This window comes from Phodopus roborovskii, unplaced genomic scaffold, assembly GCF_943737965.1.
Source record: "Phodopus roborovskii unplaced genomic scaffold, PHOROB, whole genome shotgun sequence".
In the NCBI taxonomy this organism is placed as follows: Eukaryota; Metazoa; Chordata; class Mammalia; order Rodentia; family Cricetidae; genus Phodopus; species Phodopus roborovskii.
This window is the reverse complement of record NW_026126433.1, coordinates 29,083,050-29,108,481: the sequence shown is the minus strand read 5'-3', so window position 1 is coordinate 29,108,481 and position 25,432 is coordinate 29,083,050. Positions and strand designations below refer to the sequence as shown.

Genomic DNA, 25,432 nt, shown 5'->3' with positions numbered 1-25,432 from the left:
ACATACACACATATACACACACAAATACACATACATACACACACACTCACACACACATACATACACACACACTCACACACACATACATACACACATACACACATACTTACATATACACACATACACACTCACACATACACACACATACACACACTCACAGACACATACACACTTACACATATACACACACACTCACACATAATTACACACACATACACACCCACTCACACATATATATACACACACATAAAAGTCAATCATTGCATTTCCTCAGAAAAGAAATGCAGAGATGTAGACAGCATATAAACTCATGTAAAGATACTCAAGATTTCTGTTCACTGGGGTAATGTAAGTTATACTCACAAACAGGTAACTTTAAGTGCTGACAGATACAAAACAACTCCAACTCCCAGGGATTATTAGTAGGGAATGCAAAAATGGTTCAACCACTCTGGAAAGCAGTTGACAGTTGGTTTAAAAGTTAAATATAATATTAGAAAATATGTAGAAGCAAAATCCCAAAATGTTAAAGCAGACAATTCAACTTCTAGCCCACATATCTGCCATGGTTTCTGACCCACAATGCTCCACTCATGGAAAACCCATTTGCCATGGGCTTTAATAGGAATGGCATAAGATGGCTTTGTCTTCAAAAAAGCATGGCATGTAGAGGTTGAGGCAGAATTGTTTCTGAATAATGGAGATAAAGTAAAAGAGCTCATGGTGTCAGCAAGCCTGCTCTTTTCTTACATACATCAACAGCTACTCCTTTTAAGATTATACATAGGTTTCTTTTAAACAAACCATTTAGAAGCAATTGAAATCAAATTCTGGCCCTACATCATTCTTGCTTAATGACATTATTTAGGTACCATAGGAAATGAGGGGAAAAAATAAAGCCAATTAAGAATCTGTATAGTATTTAACGTTAAATGTACACTTAGCATATATCCTAGAAATCATGATCCTAAAATAAATAAAGCCATACTTCTATAAGAAAATACATGAATATTAGTCGAACATGAAAACAATCACATGCCTACTAATGGCAACTGAATAAGCAAGCTGTGGTATATCCATTATCCATCCAATAAAATACCACTCATTCTCTTTATAATATAGTTTCCAATTAAAAAGGGAAACAATACCATTTCACAATAAGGGAAGGAACTACTGATGCATTAAGCAACCTGCATGAACTTCCAAAGAAGTATGCAAAGTTAAAGAATCCAAAACCATGGGGCTAGAGAGGTGGCTCAGTAGTTAAGAGCACTGGCTGTTCTTCCAGATGGCATGGGTTCAATTCCCGTAACCCACACATGGCACCCCACAACCATCTGTAACTCTAGTCACAGGAGATCTGACATCTTCTTCTAGCCTCTGTAGGCACCAGGCATGCATGTGATACACAGACATACATGCAGTTAAAACACCCATACACATAAAATATAAATAAATTTGAAAGTAAAAGTAATTACATAAGTCAACAAAAATAATCCAAAAGCAAAAGGCCATGGACTACATAAAACCATTTATGTGGTATTCTAGAAAAGTCCAAATTATAGGGGAAAAAACCAACTAGTGATTGCTAGGGGCTATAGAGTAGGAAAGGAGGATGGATTACAGAGGGGGCACAAGGAAAAGATAATGGAAATAGATTTTATTGTAATGTGATAATTATATAGCTACATTTGTTCATCAGGTTCAGAATGCCATCTAGGTACAGTGACATGCACCTATAATCCTAACTGCTAGAGAGACTAGCAGGAGCATCTCTTCAATTGGAGTTCAATATAAGACTGGCCAATACAGCAGCATAGCCTGGATTCCTTAGAAATAGAGCCCAATAAAGACACTCATCGCCATGACAACACCATTCCCTCAAGACTCAGAGACTAAGGGCTGGAGAGATGGCTCAGCAGTTAAGAGCACTGGCTGCTCTTCCAGTGTCCTGAGTTCAATTCTCAGCAAACAAATGGTGGTTCACATAATGAGATCTGATGAAATAATAGTAGTAGTAGTAGTAGTAGTAGTAATTGGAGATCTATACAGAAGAGAGGGGGCAGAAAGACTATAAGAGCTTGAGGTGATAACTTCAAGGAAGAGTGTTCTCCAGAACCGGCAGGGTAGATGTACATATGAACTCACAGAAATGGTGACAGCATGAACAAAACCTGCACAAGCTTGAAGCCAGACAGTCTCAGAATGGAGAAGGTAAGGTGGGTATGAAGGTCTGCCCCTAGCTGAGAAGCTATTGGCATTTTATTGCTGCTGGGAAAACGAAAGTCAGTTTTCTTCAGTGGAATGGTACCTGGTGCATTGATCGCACTACAAGGCAAGCCCCACTTTCGAGACTAGTCAGCCAACACAAACTGACTTTATGGGTTTTAAGGGGTCAGTGAATAGAGAATACGAATGAATATGATGTTGAGTGAGTGGGAAGCTGGGGGAAGATCTGAGAGGAGCTAGAAAAATGGGATGAAAATAAGCAAAATTTATGAAATTCTCAAAGAATAAATAACAAATTATATAAAAAAAATTAAACACTCCCTTTTTGTGGCACCTTCTGGGCAGTTAGCCATGTCAAGATGAAGCAGAACATCTCTTTCCCAGCCACCAGCTGTCAGAAACTCATTGAAATGGACAATGAACACAAACTTCCATACTTTTTTGAGAAGTATGGCCACAGAAGCAGCTGCTGATGCTCGGGATGAAGAGTGGAAGGGTTATGTGGTCCAAATAAGTGATGGGAATGACAAACAAGGTTTTCCCATAAGGCAAGTTGTCTTAACCCATGGCGGAGTGCACCTGCTGGAGAGCAAGGGACATTCTTGTCCCAAGGAAAACTGGAGGAAGGAGTGGAAATCTGTTTGGGGACACATTGTGGATGCCAAGCTGAGTGTTCCCAACTTGTAAAAAGGAGAGAGAATGATATCCCTGGACTGACAGACAACACTACTATGCCTCAGGTGTTAGGGCCAAAAAGAGCTAACAGAATGCAAAAGTTTTTCAGTCTCTCTAAAGAAGATGATGTCCACCAATATGTTGTCAGGAAGCTCTAAACAAAGGAGGTGAGAAGCCCAGAATCAAAGCCCCCAAGATTCAGCATCCTGTTCCTCCACATGTCCTGCAATGCAAGTGCTCTGAAGAAACAGCACACTAAGAAAAATGAGGAGGAGGCTGCAGAATGTGCTAAACTTTTGGCCAAGAGGATGAAAGGAGCCAAAGAAAAATGCCAGGAACAGATTGCCAAGAGATGTAGGCTGTCCTTGCTGAGAACTTCTACTTATAAGTCTGAGTCCAGTCAAAAATAAGTCTTTAAGGGTAACAAACAAATAATCAGACCTTGAAGCACACGCACGCACGTACGCACGCACGCACGCACTCTAATGTTTCCATCGAGGGTTGCAATCACAGGGCAACAAAGGTAAGGGGAAAGGGAAATTGAATCAAAGGAGAATGGAAATAGTAGTGGTACGTTACAGATTCTCAACTGGTTGTAACTTCCAAGGTTCACAGAGCACCTGCTCATATGGGACCTCATGTGAAACAATCATTAATTTCTAGTCATTAATTCTATTCATGTGTCCCCACTCCCCAGAGTCTAATCAAAGTCCCATTTCTTCCTACCTCATTGCTAACCCACTGCCAGGCTCTGTCCCCATCCCTAGTAGATACTCAGGTGCGAGCCACACCAGTCAGAACAGGTGAGTGACCCACCTGCAAGCTGAACTTCCCTACTCCCTATATTCTGTTCCCAAAGACCCACTTCTCAGCTCAGGCTCTTCCAGCTCACCACCCTCCCCACTGTTAGGCCCTGTACCCAACCCCAGTGGACTTACTTCTGCTGCCTACACCAGTCAGAAGAACAGAGACTCCCTGCTGCACCAAAGGCTGAGCTAGCTGCCAGACAGCCAACCCTCAAATTGGACAGAGACTCTCTACTAGATCAGAGGTCATGGTGGCCAGAAATCCAGGCCACAAAAACCAGAAGACCAAAGAGGAAAAAGAAGCCAAGGAACAAAACACCCATCCAACAAAGACAAACTCAGAAATCAGCACCTAGACCTATAATCATCCCAAACCCAGGTTTCTAAACCCCAGAGCAAGAACACAATCAACAACCTCCAGGGTACCACCAGAGCCCAGCTATCCTACAACAGCAAGACCTGAATATCCACTGCAGCTGAAACACAAGAAAATGATCTTACAAACAACTTTATGAAGATGATAGAGGTCCTTAAAAAGGAACTGAAAACACTCTTAAAGAAATCAAGGAAAAGACAAAATACTGGAGGAAACTAATAACTCCCTTAAAGAAAGCCAAGAAAACACAACAAATGGGTAAAGGAAACAATTCATAACCTGAAAATTGAAACAGAAGCAATAAAGAAAACACAAACTGGGAGAATTAAGGAAATGGATAATCTGGGTAAGTGAACAGTAACTACAGACGTAAGCATTACCAATGGAATACAAGAGGTGGAAGAGAGAATCTCAGGCATGAAGATACAACAGAAAAAAATAGATTTATCAGTCAAAGAAAATGTTAAATCTAAAAAAAAAAAAAAAAAAACTTCTGACACAAAACACCCAGGAAATCTGGGACACCATGAAAAGACTAAACCTAAGAATAATAGAAATAGAAGAATAATCACAGCTCAAAACCCCACAAAATATATTTAACAAAATCACAGAAAAATTTTTCCTAACCCAAAAAAGACATGCCTATAAAAATACAAAAAGCTTACCAAACACCAAATAGATTTAATCAGAAAAGAAAGTCCCTACACCACATGATGATCAAAACACTAAACATATAGAACAAAGAAAGAATACTAAAAGCCGCAAAAGAAAACGGTCAATATATAAAAACAGATCTATTAGAATTACACCTAACTTCTCAATAGAGACTCTAAAAGCCAGAAGGCCCTGAAAATGTGTCTTGCAAACTCTAAGAAAGCACAGATGCCATCCCAGACTACTATACCCAACCTTTCAATCATTATAGATGCACAAAACAAGTTATTTCATGAAAAAGTCAAACTTAAACTATCTCTACCTACAAACCTAGTCCTACAAAAGATATAAGAAGGAAAACTCCAACCCAAGGAAGTAAACTCACACCAACAAAACCCAAAGAAGGGATACACACACACACACACACACACACACACACACACACACACACACACACACACTACCACCAACAACAAAATAACATTGGTCATTAATAACTCTCAATATCAATGGACGCAATTTCCCCAGTTAAAAAAAATATATGACTAACAGAACAGGAAAAAAAAAAAAAACAGGATCCATCCATCTGCAGCATACAAGAAACACACCTCAATATCAAAGACAGACATAACCTCAGAGTAAAGGGTTGAAAAAGGGTTTTCCAAGCAAATGGACCTAAGAAGCAAGATGGCATAGCTATGTCAATATCTAACAAAACAGACTTCAAACCAGAATTAATCAAAAGGTATGGAGAAGGACATGTCATACTTATCAAAGGAAAACTCTATCAAGATGGCATTTCAATTCTTAACATTTATGCTCCAAACACAAGGGCACCCACGTTTGTAAAAGAAACATTACTAAAGCTTAAGCCATACATCAAACCTCATATATTAATAGTGGGAGACTTTAATACCCCACTCTCACCAGTGGACAGGTCATCCAGACAAAAACTAAACAGAGAAATAATGGAGCTAACAGACATTAAGAATCAAATGGGCCTAACAGCTGTCTACAGGACATTTCATCTAAAGCCAAAAATATACCTTTTTCTCAGCAGGTCACAGAACTTTCTCCAAAACTGACCACATACTCGGTCACAAAACAAGTCTCAACAGATACAAGAAAACTGAAATTCTATTCATGTGGTAACCTCACCTGACCTTTAGATAAGGAACAATTTCAGACCTATGAAATCTGAACGCTGTGTTAGGTCAGGATGTATGCAGCCAGCATCATAAAGAAAACAGATTGCTACCTCAGCAACACTATTCTCTAAACAGATCATGTGCCAATATGTAATCCACCCAGTACAGCACAGATATCAACCTACAGTAAATAGTTATGTTCCAGTATAAATTCAAAACCTAAAAACTATGGTTCTAGTCCTGCCCCCTGAAATGTTCATGCAAACATTATTCTTCGTGGGGACAGGAAAAGCTCAACTCTGTATTTTATAACAATGCTATCTATCATAGGTATTTGAAAGTTACCAAATTCATTATGTTTTTTTCATGTGTATTATCTGATTTAATTCTCACAACCAGCATAGCAAGTAGAGTATATTACTGCCCCATTGTAAATGATGGCAGGGAAAAAAGATGTATTATCTACTCATAGCCAGCATCTGAACTCTGGGGTTCTGACCTCAATAAGTTATTCAACAGATATGTGAGGGACAATAGCTCAAATCTGTAGCTAGAGAGGTACAGATAATATACAGCCCCTGTCTTCATGGAGTCTGTGCTCTATGACAAAGATGGGCATCAAACAAGTAATTTTAAGTAAATAAGAAAACAGAGAGCCACTGCAGTATAGGCTCCAGCCCACTAAGAGAACAATAATGCAAAGTTTATTGTCATAGTAATACAAATTACCAAGGTCAACTCTATAAAGGCACCAATCATTCTGACACTGTACATATTTTAAAAGTTCAGTGACTATTTTCTAATCCCAACAGGTTCTGACAAATAATTAATGTTTAAATCAAAACAAAGTTCAAGTTCAATTATATATTCATTTACCCTCAGTTTTAAATGAACAAAATGTGAAAATTATCATCACTTATGTAAATACAGGAGTCCTGACCATTTTAATTACAAGGTAGTTCATTTAGATATTTCTAAGATAGATAGATAGATAGATAGATAGATAGATAGATAGATAGTTAGATAGATAGATAGATAGATAGATAGATAGATAGATAGATAGATAGATAAGCCTCACACTACAGAATACAATATGTTCTGGCTATGGTAGCCAGAACCACAGCACCTTTTTTAAAAATAATTTATTTAACTTTATTTTATGTGCATAAAGATAGAAGAACTCCTGGAACTGGGGTTACAGATAGCTATGAGCTACCATGTAGGTGCTGGGAATTGAACCCAGATCCTCTGGGAGAAAAGCCAGTGTGCTTAACTGCTAAGCCATCTCCCAGCACTTGGAAAGCAGAAGTAAGCAGACTTCCCTGAGTTTGAAGCCAGCCTGTTATATATTTGAGTTACAGGCAAGCCAGAGGTACACAGTGAGAAACTGTCTTAAAAGAAGAAGACGAGGAAGAAGGAGAGGAAGAGGAAGAAGGAGAAGAAGGAGGAGGAGACGGAGAAGGAGAATAGGAGGAGAGCACAGTATGTGCAAACTCACTTCTTGGTTTATTTAGAGATAGTCTAACATGGTCATGAGCAGAGAGATTCTGGTGTCTGACCAGCTATGTCTGAATGTCAGCTCCAACACAACACATCATAGGGCAGCTCTCTTGGCTTCAAAGTCCAAGTTCTTCACCAATAAAAGGTAATTAAACAATTGGCAGACCGAAAGAGTTTTTCTGAAAGTTAAATGAATGCATGCATGAAAAGTGCTTAGCCTCTGGTATCTCTCTAAATTGTCTGCCTGGTTGTAGACGCAGAAAGAGAAGAAACAACAAATGTGTGATGTGTGGATGGACTTAGTGTTAGGAAGCAGAATCAGAAGGCCACTAGAAAGCACCTAAGTCAGCAGAGGGGGCAGATCCAGGCAGTCTCAGTAAAGAGCCCTTCCTGGGAGGCAGAAAGGCAGATGGAAGCTGGCAGACAGTAATTAGAGCTAATTCATGTTTGGGAGGAAAGAACAGCAATGTGGACAATTAAAGTGATTTTCCCCATGCCTCAGCAACACTGAAAACACATCAGTGGAGGGAGGAGACTTTCATCTACCACTTGTTTGCCCTCCCACAGAGTGATCAGCCTCTTCCTCTACCAACAGGTACAGTCTCTGGGTGATAGAAAGCCATAGCCTGAAAGGGACCTAGAAGTTATGGAAGCTGGTGCTTTTCAAGTCTTTAAGCCACAAAAGCTTTTTCTTAAAAGGAAAGTATATGAATGAAAAAGTAAAGACATGCAGCTACTTAGGCTTCTGAAGAAATGTGTTCCAAGAGGCCAGCAGCTGTGGTCCCCACTTCCCACCCATATTCCCACCACAGCTCCTGAAGCATCATCTGAGCGCCACAGATAATGTGATTCTACAGCAGAAACTGAAGGTCAGGAAGTGGGGGGACTACCAGATACTACAGGGGAAGCTGGCTAAGCTAGAACTGAATACAACCCGCTTTCTAAAGGCCACAGCCTCTATCAACAGTCTGCCACTTTCTTGACTCACACACCAAAAAGAAAACAGACACACACTGCTTCAAGAAAACATGCCTTGTCACAAGAACAAATCACAGATGGGAGGCAGGTAATCCATGAAATGGGGCACCAAGAGCCTAAACCCTGCTAACCCACATTTGAACCAGACATGGCCTTCATCACAGCCTAGAGCTACCAAACAAGGCTGTTGGTTCCTGAAAGAAAAGCAGGCATCACAAGAAATGCCTGGCAAACTCACATTCACAGTCAGGCTCCAAATGAATGCATGCAGTTCTGCTGGGAAGGAAGTTGAAGCCACATTAATGAGACTGGGTGGGGTGGGGGTGCTAAAATAGGGATCGAATAGCTAACAGAATGAACTGCAGTGACTAATGCATTGATTAGAGTCTTCTAGTGCCCAGCATGATTTATGTTCTTGTCCAAGCACCCAGCTCGGATCATCTGGTTTACACTTCGAGGCATCTGTATTTGAAAACCAAAGGTCAGGCCATGTGCTTCCTCCTTGGGACTCTATGCTGCACAGTTCAAGGTTCAAATCAACACATGTAAATTATTTTCTAAAGTACTGTAACTTTCCTCCATTTGGGTCACCAGTCATAGACAGAGCCTTCAAAATTCAGCATAATCCTGCATCTACGTCAAAAGCTAGGAGACTGGCAGGAATCTGGACACACTGAAGTCTGACACACCACTGCTTAGTATGGACACTCAGGATAGCATTTTCACTTTTTAGTCCATAAAAGGAGGGTTGATAGTAAGTACTGGGAGATAAGGTTGCCAGATTTGACAGATTATTCCCCAGCCTGATCTGCCCCACATTCCTTACATGTTGCCTCACCTTCTCCAGTTTGAACACAGCACCAGTGTGCGGGTGGATGAGCCCTTGCTGGCAGTACTGCAGGGCTGAGGACAAGCTCTTGGAAAACAATGCAAAGTCCTGGTGCTGGTAGCGACCCCAGTACAGGCCCATGGCAGAGATGTTCTTCAGGAGCAGCAAGTTGCTAGGCAGAGAGGCGATGCTTCCTCCAGCGAATCCCAGCACCACAATCCTGCCTTCCCATGCCAGGCTGAGGGAAAGGAGGGAGGGAGAAAGGTTATAAGAAGCAATAGACAGTGATGGGAAGACAGCTCAGTCAGTAAAGTGCTTATAGTGCAAGCATGAGCACCAGAGTTCTGATCCAAGGCATTCACATAAAAAGGAAGGCATGGTGGTGTGCATCCTAGCACTGGGGTGGGGGCGCCCTAGGCAACCACATTAACTGAGATGGTGACCTCGGGGTTCAGTAGGAGACACTGTCTGGAAAAATCAGGTGGAGAGGAATACAGGAAGAGATCCAACACCAACCTCTGGCCTCCACACAATCATACATGGGCAAGTACACCGGCCCCAACATGTACATATGCACATACACCACATACACACACACACACACAGAGAGAGAGAGAGAGAGAGAGAGAGAGAGAGAGAGAGAGCACAATGGACATGTATTCCCATCAAGTGGCTACTATAAAAAAAGAAAATAGCCAGGCGGTGGTGTCACATGCCTGTAATTTCAGCATTTGGGAGGCAGAGACAAGTAGATCTCTGAGTTTGAGGCCAGCCTGGTCTACAGGTAAGTTCTAGAACAGCCAAGGCTACACAGAGAAACTCTTGTCTTGGGAAAAAAAAATTAAAAGTGCATTCAGTAACTCTATTCCTGGTATATCTAAGAGAACCAAAAGCAGAGCACTGAGGGATATCTGCGCACACCTGTGTCTATGACAGCATCATTCCCAAACAGCCAAGGGGGAGAAACAAGCCAAGTATTACACCTCTATAAGGAAGGAAATCCTGTCACATGCTGTAGAGGACCAGTCCCACAGGTCAGGGCAACATGCTGTCACACAGGTACGCTCCAGGACAATGTGCTTTAGAATCAAGGAGGTCTCTTGCTGTGGAATAATCCGTCTGTACACTATGATTTATGTGTCACTCTGATTTAATAAAAAGCTAAACGGCCAATAGCTAGGCAGGATATTCAGGGCTGAGAGAACACTGGGAAGAAGGGTGAGTTGCCAACCAGAACAAGAAGGAGAAAGACATGCAGAAGGACAAGTAAATGCCACGAGTCATGTGGCAACACATAGATGACTAAAAATTGGTTAATCTAAGTTACAAAAGCTAGTAGGACAAACCTAAGCTATCTGCCAAGCTTGCAAAATTAATATGTCTCCATGTCATGATTTGGGAGCTGGTTGACAGGACAGAAAAAGTCCACCTGCAGTCCCTTCCACTGTGAAAGGGTATTGGGTATCAACAAATGTCACTCCATGGGCTGAATTTCAAGGCAACTCAGCTTGAAGATTTTGAACCTAGGTAACAGGAATAAGACAGATGATGGCACAAGCAGTCACTTTAAACAGAGACACTTTAGGGCTTCTGAAAGCATGGTACCTTCTTTAGAGAATTCTGAATGATCTATAAAAACCCCCAACCTTTCTGGAGCCCATTGTGAAAAGTACCATAGAGCATGCTACACATGAATTATAAACAACAGCTCTGCATGGGTTTCTGATAGAAGACATGTGTGTGGTTGTTTGGGCTTCGTTTGTTCTGTTGTTTTGTTTTTCTTCTTCAGAAAGGAAATGCAAACCACAGTTATTCAGGCAGAAAGATGGAAGGCACAAGAAGAGTATGTCCACTCGGTCTCCGCACCCTGTCTCTGTTCTTCCCTGTGCACAGGACTGGCACCTCAAGTGATTCTCAGTGCCCATGTGCCTGCGCCCCAGCTCAAGGGATTCCTTCCAGATTCTTTCCAGTGCTAACTGGATTCCTTCTGTGGCCAGGCTGCTGTCTCTGCTCTTGTTTTTCAACTTCAAACTGAGATACTCTACAAAGCATGGATGTGAAAAATGAAACCAGGCCAGCTGTGGTGGCTCACGTATTCTTGTGATCTCAGCGCTCAGGAGGCAGCGGATCAGGAGTTCAAGGCCAGCCTTGGCTACAGTAGAGTGAGTTTCAGGACAGCACAGCAAATATCCCATCTTAACAAACAGGGAGGAAAAGTGAAGGGTAGATGGGAGCAGTGCTCTCAGAACACACCAGAAGCCCTGGTGGAAACGCAAAGAAGCTGGGAAGATAGAACAGTCCCACCAAGCCTCAGGGGACACATAGTTAATCAGAAAACCAAGAAAGCACACAGCTGCTCTGCAGGGCCAGCACTGGCACGAGAGCTTGTGCCTCGGTGCATAACCAGCTGGGGAATGGGGAACTGCCGCTACAGCGATCCTAACATCTGAACAATGATCTTCCCAGAACCCTGCACCCCCGTGTATTTAAAGCAGTTAGTGGGGGGCCGGGGAACTGGATTTAACACATAGATAATTTCTGAAGTCTTTGGCATTGCCAACTGGAGAGTCTGCAGTCATTTTTTGAATATTTTCCAGTTGGCTATTTTGTTTTTACTATATTTAAGCATTTCCTGATTCTCTCTGCTTCTGCTCCTTGTCACCCACCCACTCAGCTATTCTCGTTGATGCTGGTGCCTGCAGGAGACATGAGCAGCAAAGGCAGGGAGAAGCCAAGGCAGTTGGAGTTGGAGAAGCAGGAAGGGTCTGTGGAGCCCCAGGTCTAGCCATCATGGATGGAACACCACACATACCTGCGGACAGACTCTAGGAAGACATCTCCTCCCACCATGTCAATGGCCACATTCACCCCACCGCTGCCCACCAGCTTCTTCACTGCATCCTTGAGGCTGCCCTGGCTGTAGTTCACACTGGACTGTGCGCCTCTCTGCACTGCCAGCTTACACTTCTCGTCGCTTCCGGCTGCAGCTATGACCTGAGGGGAAACACAAGGTTTTCAATGGTCCAGATCATGTCATAGGAAGGGTACATCCTACCAATCTAGACTCCAGCCAAAGTGCTTCTCAAGTAACTCCTCCTGCCCAGGCATTGGCCTTGATCCCAACACTGACAGCATCTCATTGGCCCCTCCTTGTACCATAAGTTCTGAAGTGCACAGTTCGAGGAAGCCATATGTCTAGTTAGATAGTTTGAAAAACAGTGAAAGTTTCCTCCAACTCCCCACGAAAACCACCATTTATTGAGCACCTACCGTGAGCCACACTGTAAAAGTACAAGCTGGACGTCTCGGTTGGGGTCAAGAAAGCAAGATGTACTGCATGGCAGGAAAGGAGTGAGGCGCCACGAGCACAAACCAGAGATTTCTGGTCTAGATCTTGAAGATCAGGAAAGGCATCCCAGTGGGTGAACATAAGCCAGCAGAAATTTCTGATGTCAGACAGACGAGGGTTCAAATCCTGGCTCTTCTACTCACAAGCTGCGTCACACTGGACAAATCATTTAGGAAGAACTAACAACACAGTGTTATATTTTTCCAGGCACTATTCTAAATGCTTTATGTATATTAATAATTCATTTATTCATGATAGCTCAATGAAACAGACACCATTAATTAGCTCTGTTATTGATGAAGAAACAGAGGCAAGTTAAGAGAAGTTAAGTAAATTATCCAAGGAAGACCACACAGCTGAGACCCAATCCAGGTAACTTCCTTAACCAGGCTCTACACACAGAACCTCCACACTGTCTGACAGCTTCTCCAGGTTATCAGCTGCCTCTAATCAGTCAAAGAAAACTTATTTCTATAGGTAAGTGGAACCCTGAATACAGAGCCTTGGGGGCGGGGGTAGATAAGTTACAGCCAATGTCAGACTTATGCAATGGCTTATTCTATTTAAACTTCAGAGGAACATTATGGGGAAGGCACAATTACTGCCCGTCCATCACTGCAGAGGTACAGACTCAGAGAGACTAAAGCAGTCAAGCCAGGGTCACCCAAGTAGTAGGTGGCAGAAGAACACTGCAAAGCCAGTGGTAGTGCCTTCCTCCAAAGTGCACGCTTTTTCTGCTTTGTCATTTTGGGGGAAAACCATGCCTAAGGCTAAGGCCCAAGACAGATGTGTGGCCAGTCCAGGATCTGGAAAGTCCCAAAGCTATAAGTAAGCACTGAAGTGTTGCCTAGAAATGCCTTGTCAGTGAGGACACCCCCACAAAGTCCAAGGTGATGCTCAGAATCTGCACTTGTGTAGCCTGAAGGCAATTTTGGCTTGACTGTTAGTTGTTTTAAAGAGGGTTGCTTGCCTGGTATCTTTGAGAGAGGATATTGCCATAACCTGCAACTGGGAATCTAGCTACCCATTCTCCTTCCCCGGCCTTCTGATTCTGGGAATAATAGGGGTATACCAACACTGGATATAAAGGAGCATGATTTTCTCTTTTTTTTTTTTTTTTAAATAGTGGGGAATTGAGCTCGGGGCCTTATACATGCCAATCAATTGTTTTACCACTGGTTTATGCCTGCTAAGTCATGCCTGTGTTTTTGCTCCAGTCTGTCTCAGGAGCAGGGGTGTGGAACTCTACTTGTGGTATTTGACAGCACTCAAAAGACTTTCAGATTTAAGTACTGCAAAGTGTGGGTGTCTGGGTTAGGGATGATACCACACTACTTCTCACCCATAAGGATGCAGTGCAGAGTTCATCACAGTGGTACATGCCTGTAAATCTATCTGTCTAGAAGGCTGAAATGGCTAAGTCAAGAGGCTGAAGCCAGCCTAGGTGATGGATGGAGTAAGACCCAGTCTCATTATTATTGCCCCAATCTACTGACCACTTTCAACTATTTGTAAACTCATTTCAGCATTGTTATATATGTGTGATGGTTAAATTCTCTCTGAGTTAGGTATGCCAGCTTCTTTGTTAATTGATTACCAAATAAAATCTTTGGCTGTTAAAAAAAAAAATTAAAAAAATGTGCTCCTGGGTGGTGGTAGCGCATGCCTTTAATCTCTGTGAGTTCAAGGCCAGCATGCTCTACAAAATGAATTCCAGGACAGCCAGGGCTACACAAAGAAACCCTGTCAACAACAACAACAACAAATGTACTCAGATACTGAAGAGCATCAGTGTCCATAAAGGACTCCAAATTCACCCATAACTATTTAGAACTGAAAGCTACTTTCCAGTGCTCCCTAGTGAAAACAGCACAGAGGGCCATGGTGAGCAGACACCAGACTAGGACCAGCTACCTGACCCCACGTACAGACTGTCACCAGGTCTCAGTGAGACCTACAGTGAACTGCTTTCTCACTTGGTGCTTCACTTTCCTGATCTGTGAAGCAGATAGCGATAATGAACACTTAGAGGACTCATCTCCCAGGGGCAGTATGAGGGTCATGGTTAAGATAATTGCTTCGGAGGCACTCTGGAAGCAGTATGGGACACTGTGGATAGAAGGTGTGAGCAAATGACCTGTGCTAAGTAGGGCGCATGGACACATTTTTAATGTTTATTTTCATGTTCTTATATCTTAAAGGACTTTATGCTTCATAAGAAGATATAGCTCAGATGAATTTTAATATCTGAATTGAAGCAATTCTATTGAATCTCTTAGAACTAAGTAAGTGGTATAATTTAATCTTCTTAAGAAATGCTAAACAGACATGGAGACTAATCATGATCTCTTCCCCTAAGAGAGCCAAAAGCCCTTCCTGATAACATGAGATGTGTTAATATTCCCTGAGGTTGTTCTCTCATCTCACATCTCCTTCTTCAAGTTTACTAAGGTGAGAAAGGAGAGATGCCACCTAAGGGGCCAAATACCATCAACTTCTATTTCTAGGTGCAGTCTCACCATCCCAGCCACAAGTGCCAGAGGAACCTTGCACTCAGGCCACATGTGGCAAAGGAACCTTGCAATCAACGTGGCCAAAACGGCCCTCCATGTCCCTCTGTGCCCTCCATGTCCCAGCTCTCTCCATTTCCTCCTCACTCCCCATCTCAACAAATGGCAATGCCAAAAGTTAACTTAGTTTCTTTCTTCCCACTCAATGTCTAGCAATAACAGGACTCATTAGAAAAACAAACTGACACACCACACTTCTGATAGGCAGGTTGCATACAGAAACTCAATATTCCCAGCAGCTTTATGGAAGCAACATCTTACACATGAAGTAACTGATGCTCTTAAGCTGGAAGCAGAGCTGTGATGTGAACCTCCCTCCAATATTTTAGAGCCTTCCTCTGACTACTAAGATGCTCTCGGGTCTTTGAATACTCTATATTTTTCCCAGTGATCTCAACTGCCTTGGTCCAGGTATCATAACCTCTATCCCAGACAATGAGTTGCCCTTCTGTCTCCATCACCCGTGACCTTACCTCCATCCCTCATACCCACAGCCACCAAAGTAAACTTCAAATGCAAAGGCAATGCAGGGAGGGGTAGTGAGGACCGGTAATTCCAGCAAAACAGGAGGATTCCCCAGTTGGAAGCCAATCTAGACCACACAGCAAGATTTTGCCTCAAACAAAACAAAACTAAAACTAAAGATAATAATGTCATTTTCCTACTTTAAATTCTCAATAACTCCCCCCCCCACCCATAGTCTTCAAGTATTTCAGCTGTAAACAAGGCACTCACGATCCTATCATGCCTGACTAGTATCGCCTTTCACCATTCCACTGCAGGTCCTTTGTTCCAGAGATACCACTGGCAATTCCCTGCATGTACGGTGCTTCTTCCTTTTCCTTGGTCTTCTACCACATTGACCCATCACTAAAATGGCCTTGAATTGTCCTCGACTTCTTCTATTCAACTGATACTAGTCCTTCAGAGGTCTTCTGAAGTATCTATTTTCTCATGAAGTCTTTCTCTGAGCCCTGCAGCCCCAGAGATGGCCTCTGAAGAGACTTGATCCATCTTCCATTCATTTATTCATTCATGCATTACTCAATTAATGAATTCATTATTTGAAATAGCTCTTGAGCATATACTATGCTCTAGGCACCACAATAGCTGCAGAGACTAGTCATGAACCATGCAGGCAATTTCCCTTGCCTTCATACGGACTACAGTCCAGGAGAAGGGAAGACATTTACCCACAATGGCCCAAATACGGAGCAATCACAAAGTGAGGTATGCACTAAGAAACAGAAACACAGGATAGTATAAGATCATACATAAATAGTAGGGAGGGGTGACTGTCCTAGCCTGAGGACAGGGATATTTCCCTGAAAAGGTGACATGAGTTTAAATCTGAATAAGAGGGAGACAGTTTGGAGCACAGTAGGCAGATAAGAGAGCATCTGCAGAGGCCATGGTGGGAGGCGGCCCTTGCCAGGTTCCTGTACCTGAAGGGCCAAGTGGCACACTGTTAGGTCTCTTAGTGAGAAAGCACACAGATGGTAAGATCTTACTCTAAGTACTATATGTCCCCAGTGTCCTTTCCATAAGACTTGATAAGTGAAGTGATATATTTTATGCCTAAACACTCGAGTTAGTTTTTAATGGAAATTCTAATACTCAATACCTTAGCCTGGAGAACATTTGTTGCCACATCTATCACTGCAAGGCCTGTGGCTCCAGCGGCGGCCGTCACTAGAACAGTTTCTCTGTGCCAAGGGAAGAAGAATGTTGCTGTAGAAATTTTCAAAGATCACCCAAAGATTAGGTTCCAGGGACACAGATGAGAGCATTTTAAAGCAAGAATGCTAGAGACCCTTTCATTCAAACTTTCATGTAAGTCTCTCTCCAGCCTTGAGGGTGGGACATGTACAATGACTTCAGGACAAATGCTAACTCTGTCCCCTTCTGAAGACTTTCCAGGAAAAAGGTCTCTCAATGCTCTCTAGGTTCTCTCTCTCTCTCTCTCTCTCTCTCTCTCTCTCTCTCTCTCTCTCTCTCTCTCTCTCTTTCAGCAGTTGCAACTGTTCCTCTAAGCAAATACAGATGCACGCTTCAGAAATTTCATCCTGTAATAGTTCTCAACTAAACAATGCCTGATTTTAGAAGGTGGCATTCATGGCCTAGCCACTGTTCAATTGAAGCTACCAGTTGGAGCAACTCTGAAGGTCAGCTCTCTGAACAGACTGAGAGCCAGTTTCCCAAATAAAGGGGAGATTTCAGAACTTTAAGTTTAAAATATCTATAGCCAGGCAGCGGTGTCTCGTGACTTTAATCCCAGCATTCATGAGGCAGAGGCAAGTGGATCTCTGTGAATTCAAAGCCAGCCTGGTCTACAGAGTGACTTCCAGGACAGCCAGAGTAACACAGAAAAAACCTGTATTGAAAACCAAATATAATAAATAATATAATAAAGTATTCTACTTGGCATAAACAACCAAGCCTCATAGAAACACATATCAGAAGCCTTACACAGGAAGTGAATTTAAATAAACCAACTTCCACCTATTAATGATGATACAGGCCTGTGCCCCCAGCACTGCGAAGGCTAAGAATGAAGCTCCTGGATTCAAAGCTAACCTGGGCTATATAAGTTGTTCCAGGCCAGCCTGGTACAAGACCTAAAATAGGGGCTGAAGTGATGGCTCAGTGATTAAGAGCACTGACTGCTCTTCCAGAGGACTTGGGTTCAATTCCCAGCATCTACATGGCAGCTCACAACTATCTAACTCTAAGATCTGACACCCTCACACAGACATACATACAGGTAAAAACAACAATGCACGCAAGATAAAAATAAATGAAAAACTTTAAAAAGTAAAATAAAAAGGGAAGGAGAGAGAGGGAACTGGGATCGATATGTAAATTAAAAAAATAAATGAATATATAAAATAAAATAAAACTAAATCAACTCTGTAAACTTGAAGATCTCCAATGAAGTGATCTCCAGGCTGGTCAGGTTCAAGTGAACCTGCTCTTCCAAATTCATACTCCAAGTTCTACCATTCTGAAGCAAAAGGATGGCCACACCTAGTCCCCAGTATGAAGAGATTACCTCATTTGCCTTTCCTCCTCTTAAAGGAACCCGGGCTGAAGAAAAGCAAGGGGAGTGTCAAGGAGAAAGAATGAGAGGGAGGAGGTGAGGGAAGGAGAGGAAGGATAATCCTGTTTTATTAAGGGTTTGGTTTGGGCTCTGAAACGGGGTCTCATGGAGCTCAGGTTGGCATCTAACTCACTCTGCAGATGAGGAGGGCCCTGGGTTCCTGATCCTCCTGCCTCTTTTCCCAAATGCTAGGAACACCAAATGCACCACCATACTGGGCTTCAGGTCATGCCAGGCATTTCTGGTATCAACAAAAGGTACCACCTAGCCCTCTGCCTCTTACCCAGGCTGGGTGCGGGCCCGATGCTCTACAGCCAAAATAGCTGTGCCGTAAGATACAGGTAGGACTGCAGCATCTTGTAGAGAGACATTTTCTGGAACCTGCCACAGGGTCTATACAAAGAAATAAGAGCAAACTGTGGCAAACATGTATACCTGGTTACAGAGGCTGCTCAATAAACATTATAATTTGACTGGGTGAGTAATAGGCAATGGGAAACACATGTCTATCATCACCTATTACGGAGTACATGTCAGGACCAGGCAAGCTGGGTGAGTTTAGGACTCGGGTGTGTCAGACTTCAAATCCCTAAGGCTGGCATGTACTCAAAAAAAAAAGGAGCTAATTGTGGGAGAATAGACTCCAGGTTACTATGGCGAATTGTGCGTTAGGTCAATTTTACATCAGTGAAGTTGGATGGAATCCTTATAACATGACCCCACTAGGGGGCACCATGCACATCCTGCTCACCCCATACAGAGCTACCCTGGCTGGCGCTGTTCCCAGTGCAGACCACTTCCATAGCTTTATAGGAAAACAAACCTATATTCAACTCAATGGGCTAACCAGTTTTTCAACCACAACTCAGTAAATACGGTTCAAATGAATGGCCAGCCAGTTGCTCAGGCACTTGAAAAAAAGAAAGAAGAAGAAGGGAAGAAAAAAAAAAAACTACACAAACAAAACTCTATGCAAGGACTGTGTACCCCAATACAGAAGTTGAACATTTGAATTAAAAAAAAAAAAACTGGCTAGAAACAAGATATAATGAAACAAATGCAAAAGGAGGGTGGTGTGAGAAGAGAGACATGGAAACTAAACAGCACAAAGAAAAGAAGAATCTATGTGTCTAACGGGACTGAGAGGCAGATATACCTTCTGGTCCGTGATGCACTCTTCAGCCATAGCATTCAAGTTACTCACTCCAATAACTCGATCTCCCTGCAGGGGAAAGGACATATGCTCAAAGGCATGGCCTTGCATTCCAAGACACACATCTCTGACCCAGAAGATACAACTTGGCCTTAATATCTCTTCAGAATTCATTTCTAGTTTTTAAAAAAATGACAGTTCTCTCAATACCAAGGGCTACCAAGCCAATATGAACACATTTTACACACTGGGGAGCTGAGGAAGGAAACTTGGCAGGGATTAGAATCCCCACTATTTCTTTTCTCACTTTCACTCAAACTTAAAAATCTTTTATCAAAATAAAATCCTTTATTCTTTTGATAACTGAAGGGCAAGTGTTGTCTTATATTCATAATAAAGAGTTTAATGGGGCCAGAAACTTCCACCAAGTCCCCTCACCTCCTCATTCATAATTCATTCTTTCCCTTCTGTCTTGAGTTCCCTTGGTCATGTGGCAAAGGCCAGGAGAAGCAAGGCTTTTGGTTATAAATGAAGTTAGCACATTCCTCACAGCTACACACATTCTTGGGTTTTAACCAATTTACCTTTTTCACGGTGCTGACATCTGTTCCTGTCTCCAGGACAGCCCCAGAAAACTCCATTCCTGAAACATTTAAAGATTAGGTTACCTTCGAAGCCCAGCACCCTGAAGATAGGAAAATGCTGATAAACAGGGAGCCTCGTCTGCTATGAGAGCTATTTTAAGTTTTGAATGCCCATCATTTTAACTAAGGACAAAAGGTGGTACTCAAAAAATGGGATAATGAGCATAAGGTTTCATAGTCAAAGGTTTCATGGTCACAACACATATGTCATGGCTGTCCCACTCTTGACCTAGATCAGTTCAAGCATATGCAAAAGCAGACTCATGGGTACACATGTACTTTTGACCCTGATCAGTGGGCCATTGGGCTCCTACACACCCCCAACTACAATGATCACCAAATTATATTAATCTGCTGCCATGTCTCCTTTGCTGAACTATGAGGAGGTCCTCAAGGACATGACCTGTGTTTATTCAGACAGTACTCAGCTCAATAGGATGAAGTGGTGTCATCTGCCCTTTCTTCGTCCACCTCTGAAATTTCTTTCTTTTTTATTTTTTTATTTGATTTTCATTTGGGTTTTTTTCTGAGACAGGGTTTCTCTGTGTAGGCCTGGCTGTCCTGGAACTGGCTCTGTGGACTAGGCTGGCCTCAAACCCACATAGATCTGTCTCCTAAATGCTGGAATTAGAGGCATGTACCATCACTGCCTCACCACCTCTGAAATTTCTGAACCTAATAGCTATGCATTTCCTACTTGTTTTGCCAGGGGAATAACTTCATTCTCTGTCCTATTCTTTCAGCAAATACAAACAGAAGGAAATGGTTTCTGGTATTAAGACACAATACCAAAAACCCCAAACATAACAGATGTGTTGCAATCATGGAATCACTAAATCTTTATATTTATCTATATATAATATGCATGTGCTCCAAATATACTAAGCTCCACTTAGATGTCCTTAAATAAACTTCAACAACAAAAACCAGTCATGTATCTACGTATTAAAGATCTAAAAGTAACCAGATAGAATATAATGGAAATCAGACAGTGGACTGCCAACATATAATTAAACTTTTTCCTTCTTCTTCTTCCTTTGGAACCTTCAGCATTGAGCTCCTTTTTGGGCTTGGGGTGATGAGGGTACAGGTTTTAGCTGTAAGCATGTTTATGATCCTTCAGTGAAAAAATAAAACAGAGGCAACACCAAAAAGGCAAAGGAATAAGCAGGGTTAACAATAGAATCCTGGTGAACATAACTACGTGTAAACAGTTGCCCATTTGTTCATTTTAAAGTGAACATCCTTAGCTAGCTGTCAACTTGACATAGCCCAGAAGCATCTGAGGGAGTCTCAATTAGGGGATTACCTCAGTCAGATTTGCCTCTGGGCATGTCTGTGGGGCATTTACTTGATTGCTAATTGATATAGAAGGGCCCAGCCCACTGTGAGTGGTATCATCTCTGGGCAGATGAGCCTGGGCAATATAAGAAGGATAGCCCAACATGTGCCTGTGAGCATCATTCCTCCATGGTTTCTGCTTCAGTTCCTGCCCTGTCTTCCCTCATGGAGAGAAGTGGGAGCCAAATAACCCTTTCCTCCCCAAGTTGATTTTGGTCAGTGCTTTATCGCAGCAATCTAACTGGATCACTGAGTGTCATCGATAAGCCAGGACAATGCTAATGTGGGAATACAATATTGAGTACAATAGGCCTGCAGGGGGAGAGTCATGAGATAGCGGGGAGTGGTGTCTAAGAAGACATATGTGGCTCTGAAACCTTCGCATCCTTCTTCTCCTGAAATAGTCACTTTGTTCCCCATACTCACCAGGTATAAAGGGAAGAGGGGGGGTTTCCTGATACTGACCACGACAGACCAGAATGTCGGCAAAGTTAACACCACAGAAGTGAACATCAACTCTGACCTACAAAGGAAATGCAGAACAACAAAACGGAGACAAAGTTTTTGAAAATAATTCATTCAAAAAGGGTTACTGAAGGTGGTGTTGGTGGCCTTTAATCCCAGCACTCGGGAGGCAGAGGCAGGCAGATCTCTGTGAGTTCAAGACCAGCCTGGTCTACAGAGCTAGTTCCAGGGCAGGCTCCAAAGCAATACAGAGAAACCCTGTCTAGAAAAACAAAAAGAAAGGGGGGGGGGGGGATACCAAATGAATGACAACCATATGGCTGATACTGAGCGAAGAGTCAGAGTATCATAAGGCAAAATGGACGAAGCTTTGGCCTCTGTGGACCTTAAAGAACAGTGGAAAAGGCACCAACTAAATAATAGTGATGCTAATGAAGCCATGTGTGGTTTCATTATTCAGTCAGAATCACACAGTGTAGCCCAGGCTGGCCAGAATTATAGACCTGAATCACCATGCCTGGCTCATATGTTTTGCATTATAATTCAACATAAAGTTTTAAAGATAGGAGAAAGCACATAATGAGGATATGTGACCCTTTCGAGAATGGCAAGAAAAACTAGGAACATAGGCCTTGAGCTAATAAAAGCAAAGAGTTAATTCAAACTAGGAGGTGAAAGCTTGGCACAGATAAAAGCATGTTGCATGTGCAAATTCCCTGCAACAGACAAAAGGAAAGCCAATGAGCCTACAACATGAAGAGGAGAAAGAGAAAAGGGAGCAACCGAGATTTGCAGGTGTGAACTTAGGACTTTGACCTTCACACTAGGAACAACAGGATGCCACTGAGGGGGCCTAAACACAAACAACTACTGTTGGAACTTGGAGCTAGAATTCTGAAGGACAGCCTCCAGCCCCATCTTCTATGCTCTTGGCAAAACCATCATTGAGGCAGAACAGCAACCATATGGCCAGTAGTATCTCTCAACCAGTGGCTCTTAATCTTCTAATTCTGTGACCCTTTAATACAGTTCCTCATGTTTCATTGCTACTGCATAACTGTAATTTTGCTACTGTTATGAATTGTAATGTAAATGTCTGTTATGCAGGATATCTGCTATGTGACCCCTGTGAAAGGGTCACTCAATGCCCAAAGGGGTTGTAACTCACAGGTTGAAAACCACTGCTCTAGACCTTTTGAGGAGACTATCCTTGGCATCCCCTGGGGATCTCTTAGAAACTCAAACTTCATCAGGTCCATGCTTTTAAGGACAGCATGGAGAAGACACAGCAAGGCAGATCTCTGTGAGTTCCAGGCCAGCCTGATCTCAACTCCATAATGAGTTCCAGACTAGCCAGAGATACATAGTGAGACTCTGTTTAAGAGAGAGAGAGAGAGAGAGAGAGAGAGAGAGAGAGAGAGAGAGAGAGAGAGAAGGTTTGGCAATCTGTCTGAACAGGCCCAGATGACTCTGGTGCTCCCTAGAGAACACATGCCAGCAGGGGTTGGAATCCCAGAAGATACCAGTCCCAATCCAAAGCCAATGATATTTACTTGTTTAAGTGTAGTACAGAGGTGGCAGGATGGTTAAAAGTCAGTTTTCATCTCCAAAAATCATCCATTTCTTAATTCTTTTTGGTTTTTGAGACAGAGTTTCTCTGCATAGCCTTGGCTGTCCTAGAATTTGTTCTGTAGACCAGGCTGGCCTCCACCTGCCTCTGCCTCCCAAGTGTGCCAACACTGCCCACGGCTTTTTTCAATTTTTTAGGCAAGTCACACATGCCAGGGTCCATTCCAAACTCAAGCGATTTAATGGTGAGTAAAAATAACATAAAGACAGCTCTCACAAGCTAACTCATTACAATACAAAAGAGGAGCCCAGCCCTTTCAGCCTTGGAAAACTGGAGTAGTTATTGACCAGTGGACAGCACTCACATGTCCTTAAGGCACTCACTCCATTTTGGTTTTAAGAACCAAAGGCATTTCTGCACTCTGCAAGAAGATCACAAGTTCAAAGTCAGCCTGGATGACATGGTGTGTTCAAAGAGAACACCAATTCCCCAGAAAGGAATGACTTGAGATGAACTCTGGGCACACAAATCCAGAGAGCATAGTGGCTGCTATCATATGCTCTTCTAAATAATCCATTTTAACCACAAGCTCCATTCTGGTGACCTTAAGGGCTGCAGCTGCATTTCTGTCTCCCGTCAGCGATTCCTAATGTGAAGACATTTGCCTACTCCACCCTGTTTCAAGTTCTGCATTCGGCACTATGTATTTGTCACATACTGTCACCATAGTGGTCACTAAGCAAAGCCAAGGTGGCTTTCACATATCTGGGTAAAAGCCACAACAAAAAAAGAGTCCAATTCTAAATTACTGCAGAACATCAGAGGAACCCAGGCATGTATTCACTGAGACAGAGTGGGGTTTGGGAGAAAGGGAAGGGCAGACAATTTGATGCTGACACTGAAGAGGGGCTAAGCAAAGGATAAGGGTCCTTTATCTGTATTGTTATGTAAAGTCATGTGTAAATCAGATGCTGTTTCTAAGGCAACTACTCTGGAGCTTTAGAGAGCTCTGAGAGACAGCTTGCTTGACACTTCTGGCCTCTCTGTGAACCTTAACGGCTTGACCTTCCAGCCCAGAGTGGGTGCTCTCCAACCTTCGGGTCACCCTATATGCTTGGGAACTAGGATCTCGACTGTAGCGGGAAGCCATTCTAGTCCGTGGCCCAGATAGGCAGAGGTTTTGAACCATACATGGCAGCATCCAGAGGTCAGGCTTGTCACCCTACCTCGTGTGGCCCTAGAGGGCGGGAAGCCATTTCTTCAATAATCAGGGGATGTTTCAACTCGGCGCAGAGTGCGGCGCGGTAGTGCCGGCCTTGGCCCTGCGCGGCTCTCCTGCAACGAAGAAAAAGGGGACTGGTTTTCTCGGGTGTACCCGGTACTGGGGAGTGGGGGGTTCTAGAGAAGAGACGGGCTTGCACCTGCAGAGCCATGCCAGAGGGAGGTGCCGTGCACACAGCCGCGCCGCCATGACTAGCTGAATGTCGCGAGGGGCGTGGCCAGCGCGTGGCAGGAAGAGCCCGGCGAAAGAGCGGAAAGGCGTCCGAGGACGCGCCCCGGGCGACCCGGCGACCCAGAGGGCGGAGCTTGGTGTCCGTGCCAGGGGCTGGCAGCCCCCACCCTGCTTCTAAGGCTAGACCTCGGGGCGCGCAGCCTTGGAGCCCGTCCTCAGTGCTGGAAAGCAAAAAGGGAGCATGAGGAAAATGATTCGATTGCCCCAGATTAACCTTTTTTGAGACAGGGTCTCACTATGTAGCTCTCGCTGGCCTGGAACTCACAGTGTTGAACAGGCTGGCCTAGAACATGTGATCTTCCTGCCTCTGTTTCCTGGGTGCTGCGGCTAAAGGCATGTATATGCCTGGGAGACTGTTAAATCCATGTTTGTCGCCTGGCAGAGGTGGCACATGCCTTTAATCCCAGCACGCAATGAATTTGGAGGCCAGCCTGGTCTGCTGTGTGAGTTCCAGGGCAGCCAGGACTACACAGTGAAACCTTGTCTTGAAAAACAAAACAAAATCTATTTGGCAATATGTCAGTAGTAGCTC

At 43.2% G+C, this 25,432-nt stretch overlaps 1 protein-coding gene and 1 pseudogene across 1 annotated transcript in view; one reads left to right on the top strand and one right to left on the bottom strand.

Moving 5' to 3' along the window:
- The window catches only part of LOC127223454 (quinone oxidoreductase-like protein 2), a 34,745-nt gene extending 9,817 nt beyond the window's left edge, over positions 1-24,928 (bottom strand). Inside the window, exons 1-9 of the mRNA XM_051186055.1 lie at positions 24,809-24,928; positions 24,614-24,722; positions 21,779-21,875; positions 19,952-20,010; positions 19,371-19,436; positions 18,498-18,607; positions 16,739-16,820; positions 12,008-12,189; positions 9,205-9,433 (exon numbers count right to left, since the gene is read on the bottom strand). Coding sequence (XP_051042012.1) covers positions 9,205-9,433; positions 12,008-12,189; positions 16,739-16,820; positions 18,498-18,607; positions 19,371-19,436; positions 19,952-20,010; positions 21,779-21,875; positions 24,614-24,722; positions 24,809-24,858 — 984 coding nt within the window. The 5' untranslated portion in view covers positions 24,859-24,928. The remainder of the gene's footprint in view (positions 1-9,204; positions 9,434-12,007; positions 12,190-16,738; positions 16,821-18,497; positions 18,608-19,370; positions 19,437-19,951; positions 20,011-21,778; positions 21,876-24,613; positions 24,723-24,808) is intronic.
- Positions 2,589-3,314, top strand: LOC127223453 (40S ribosomal protein S6-like; annotated as a pseudogene).
- Positions 24,929-25,432: the final 504 nt, after the last annotated feature.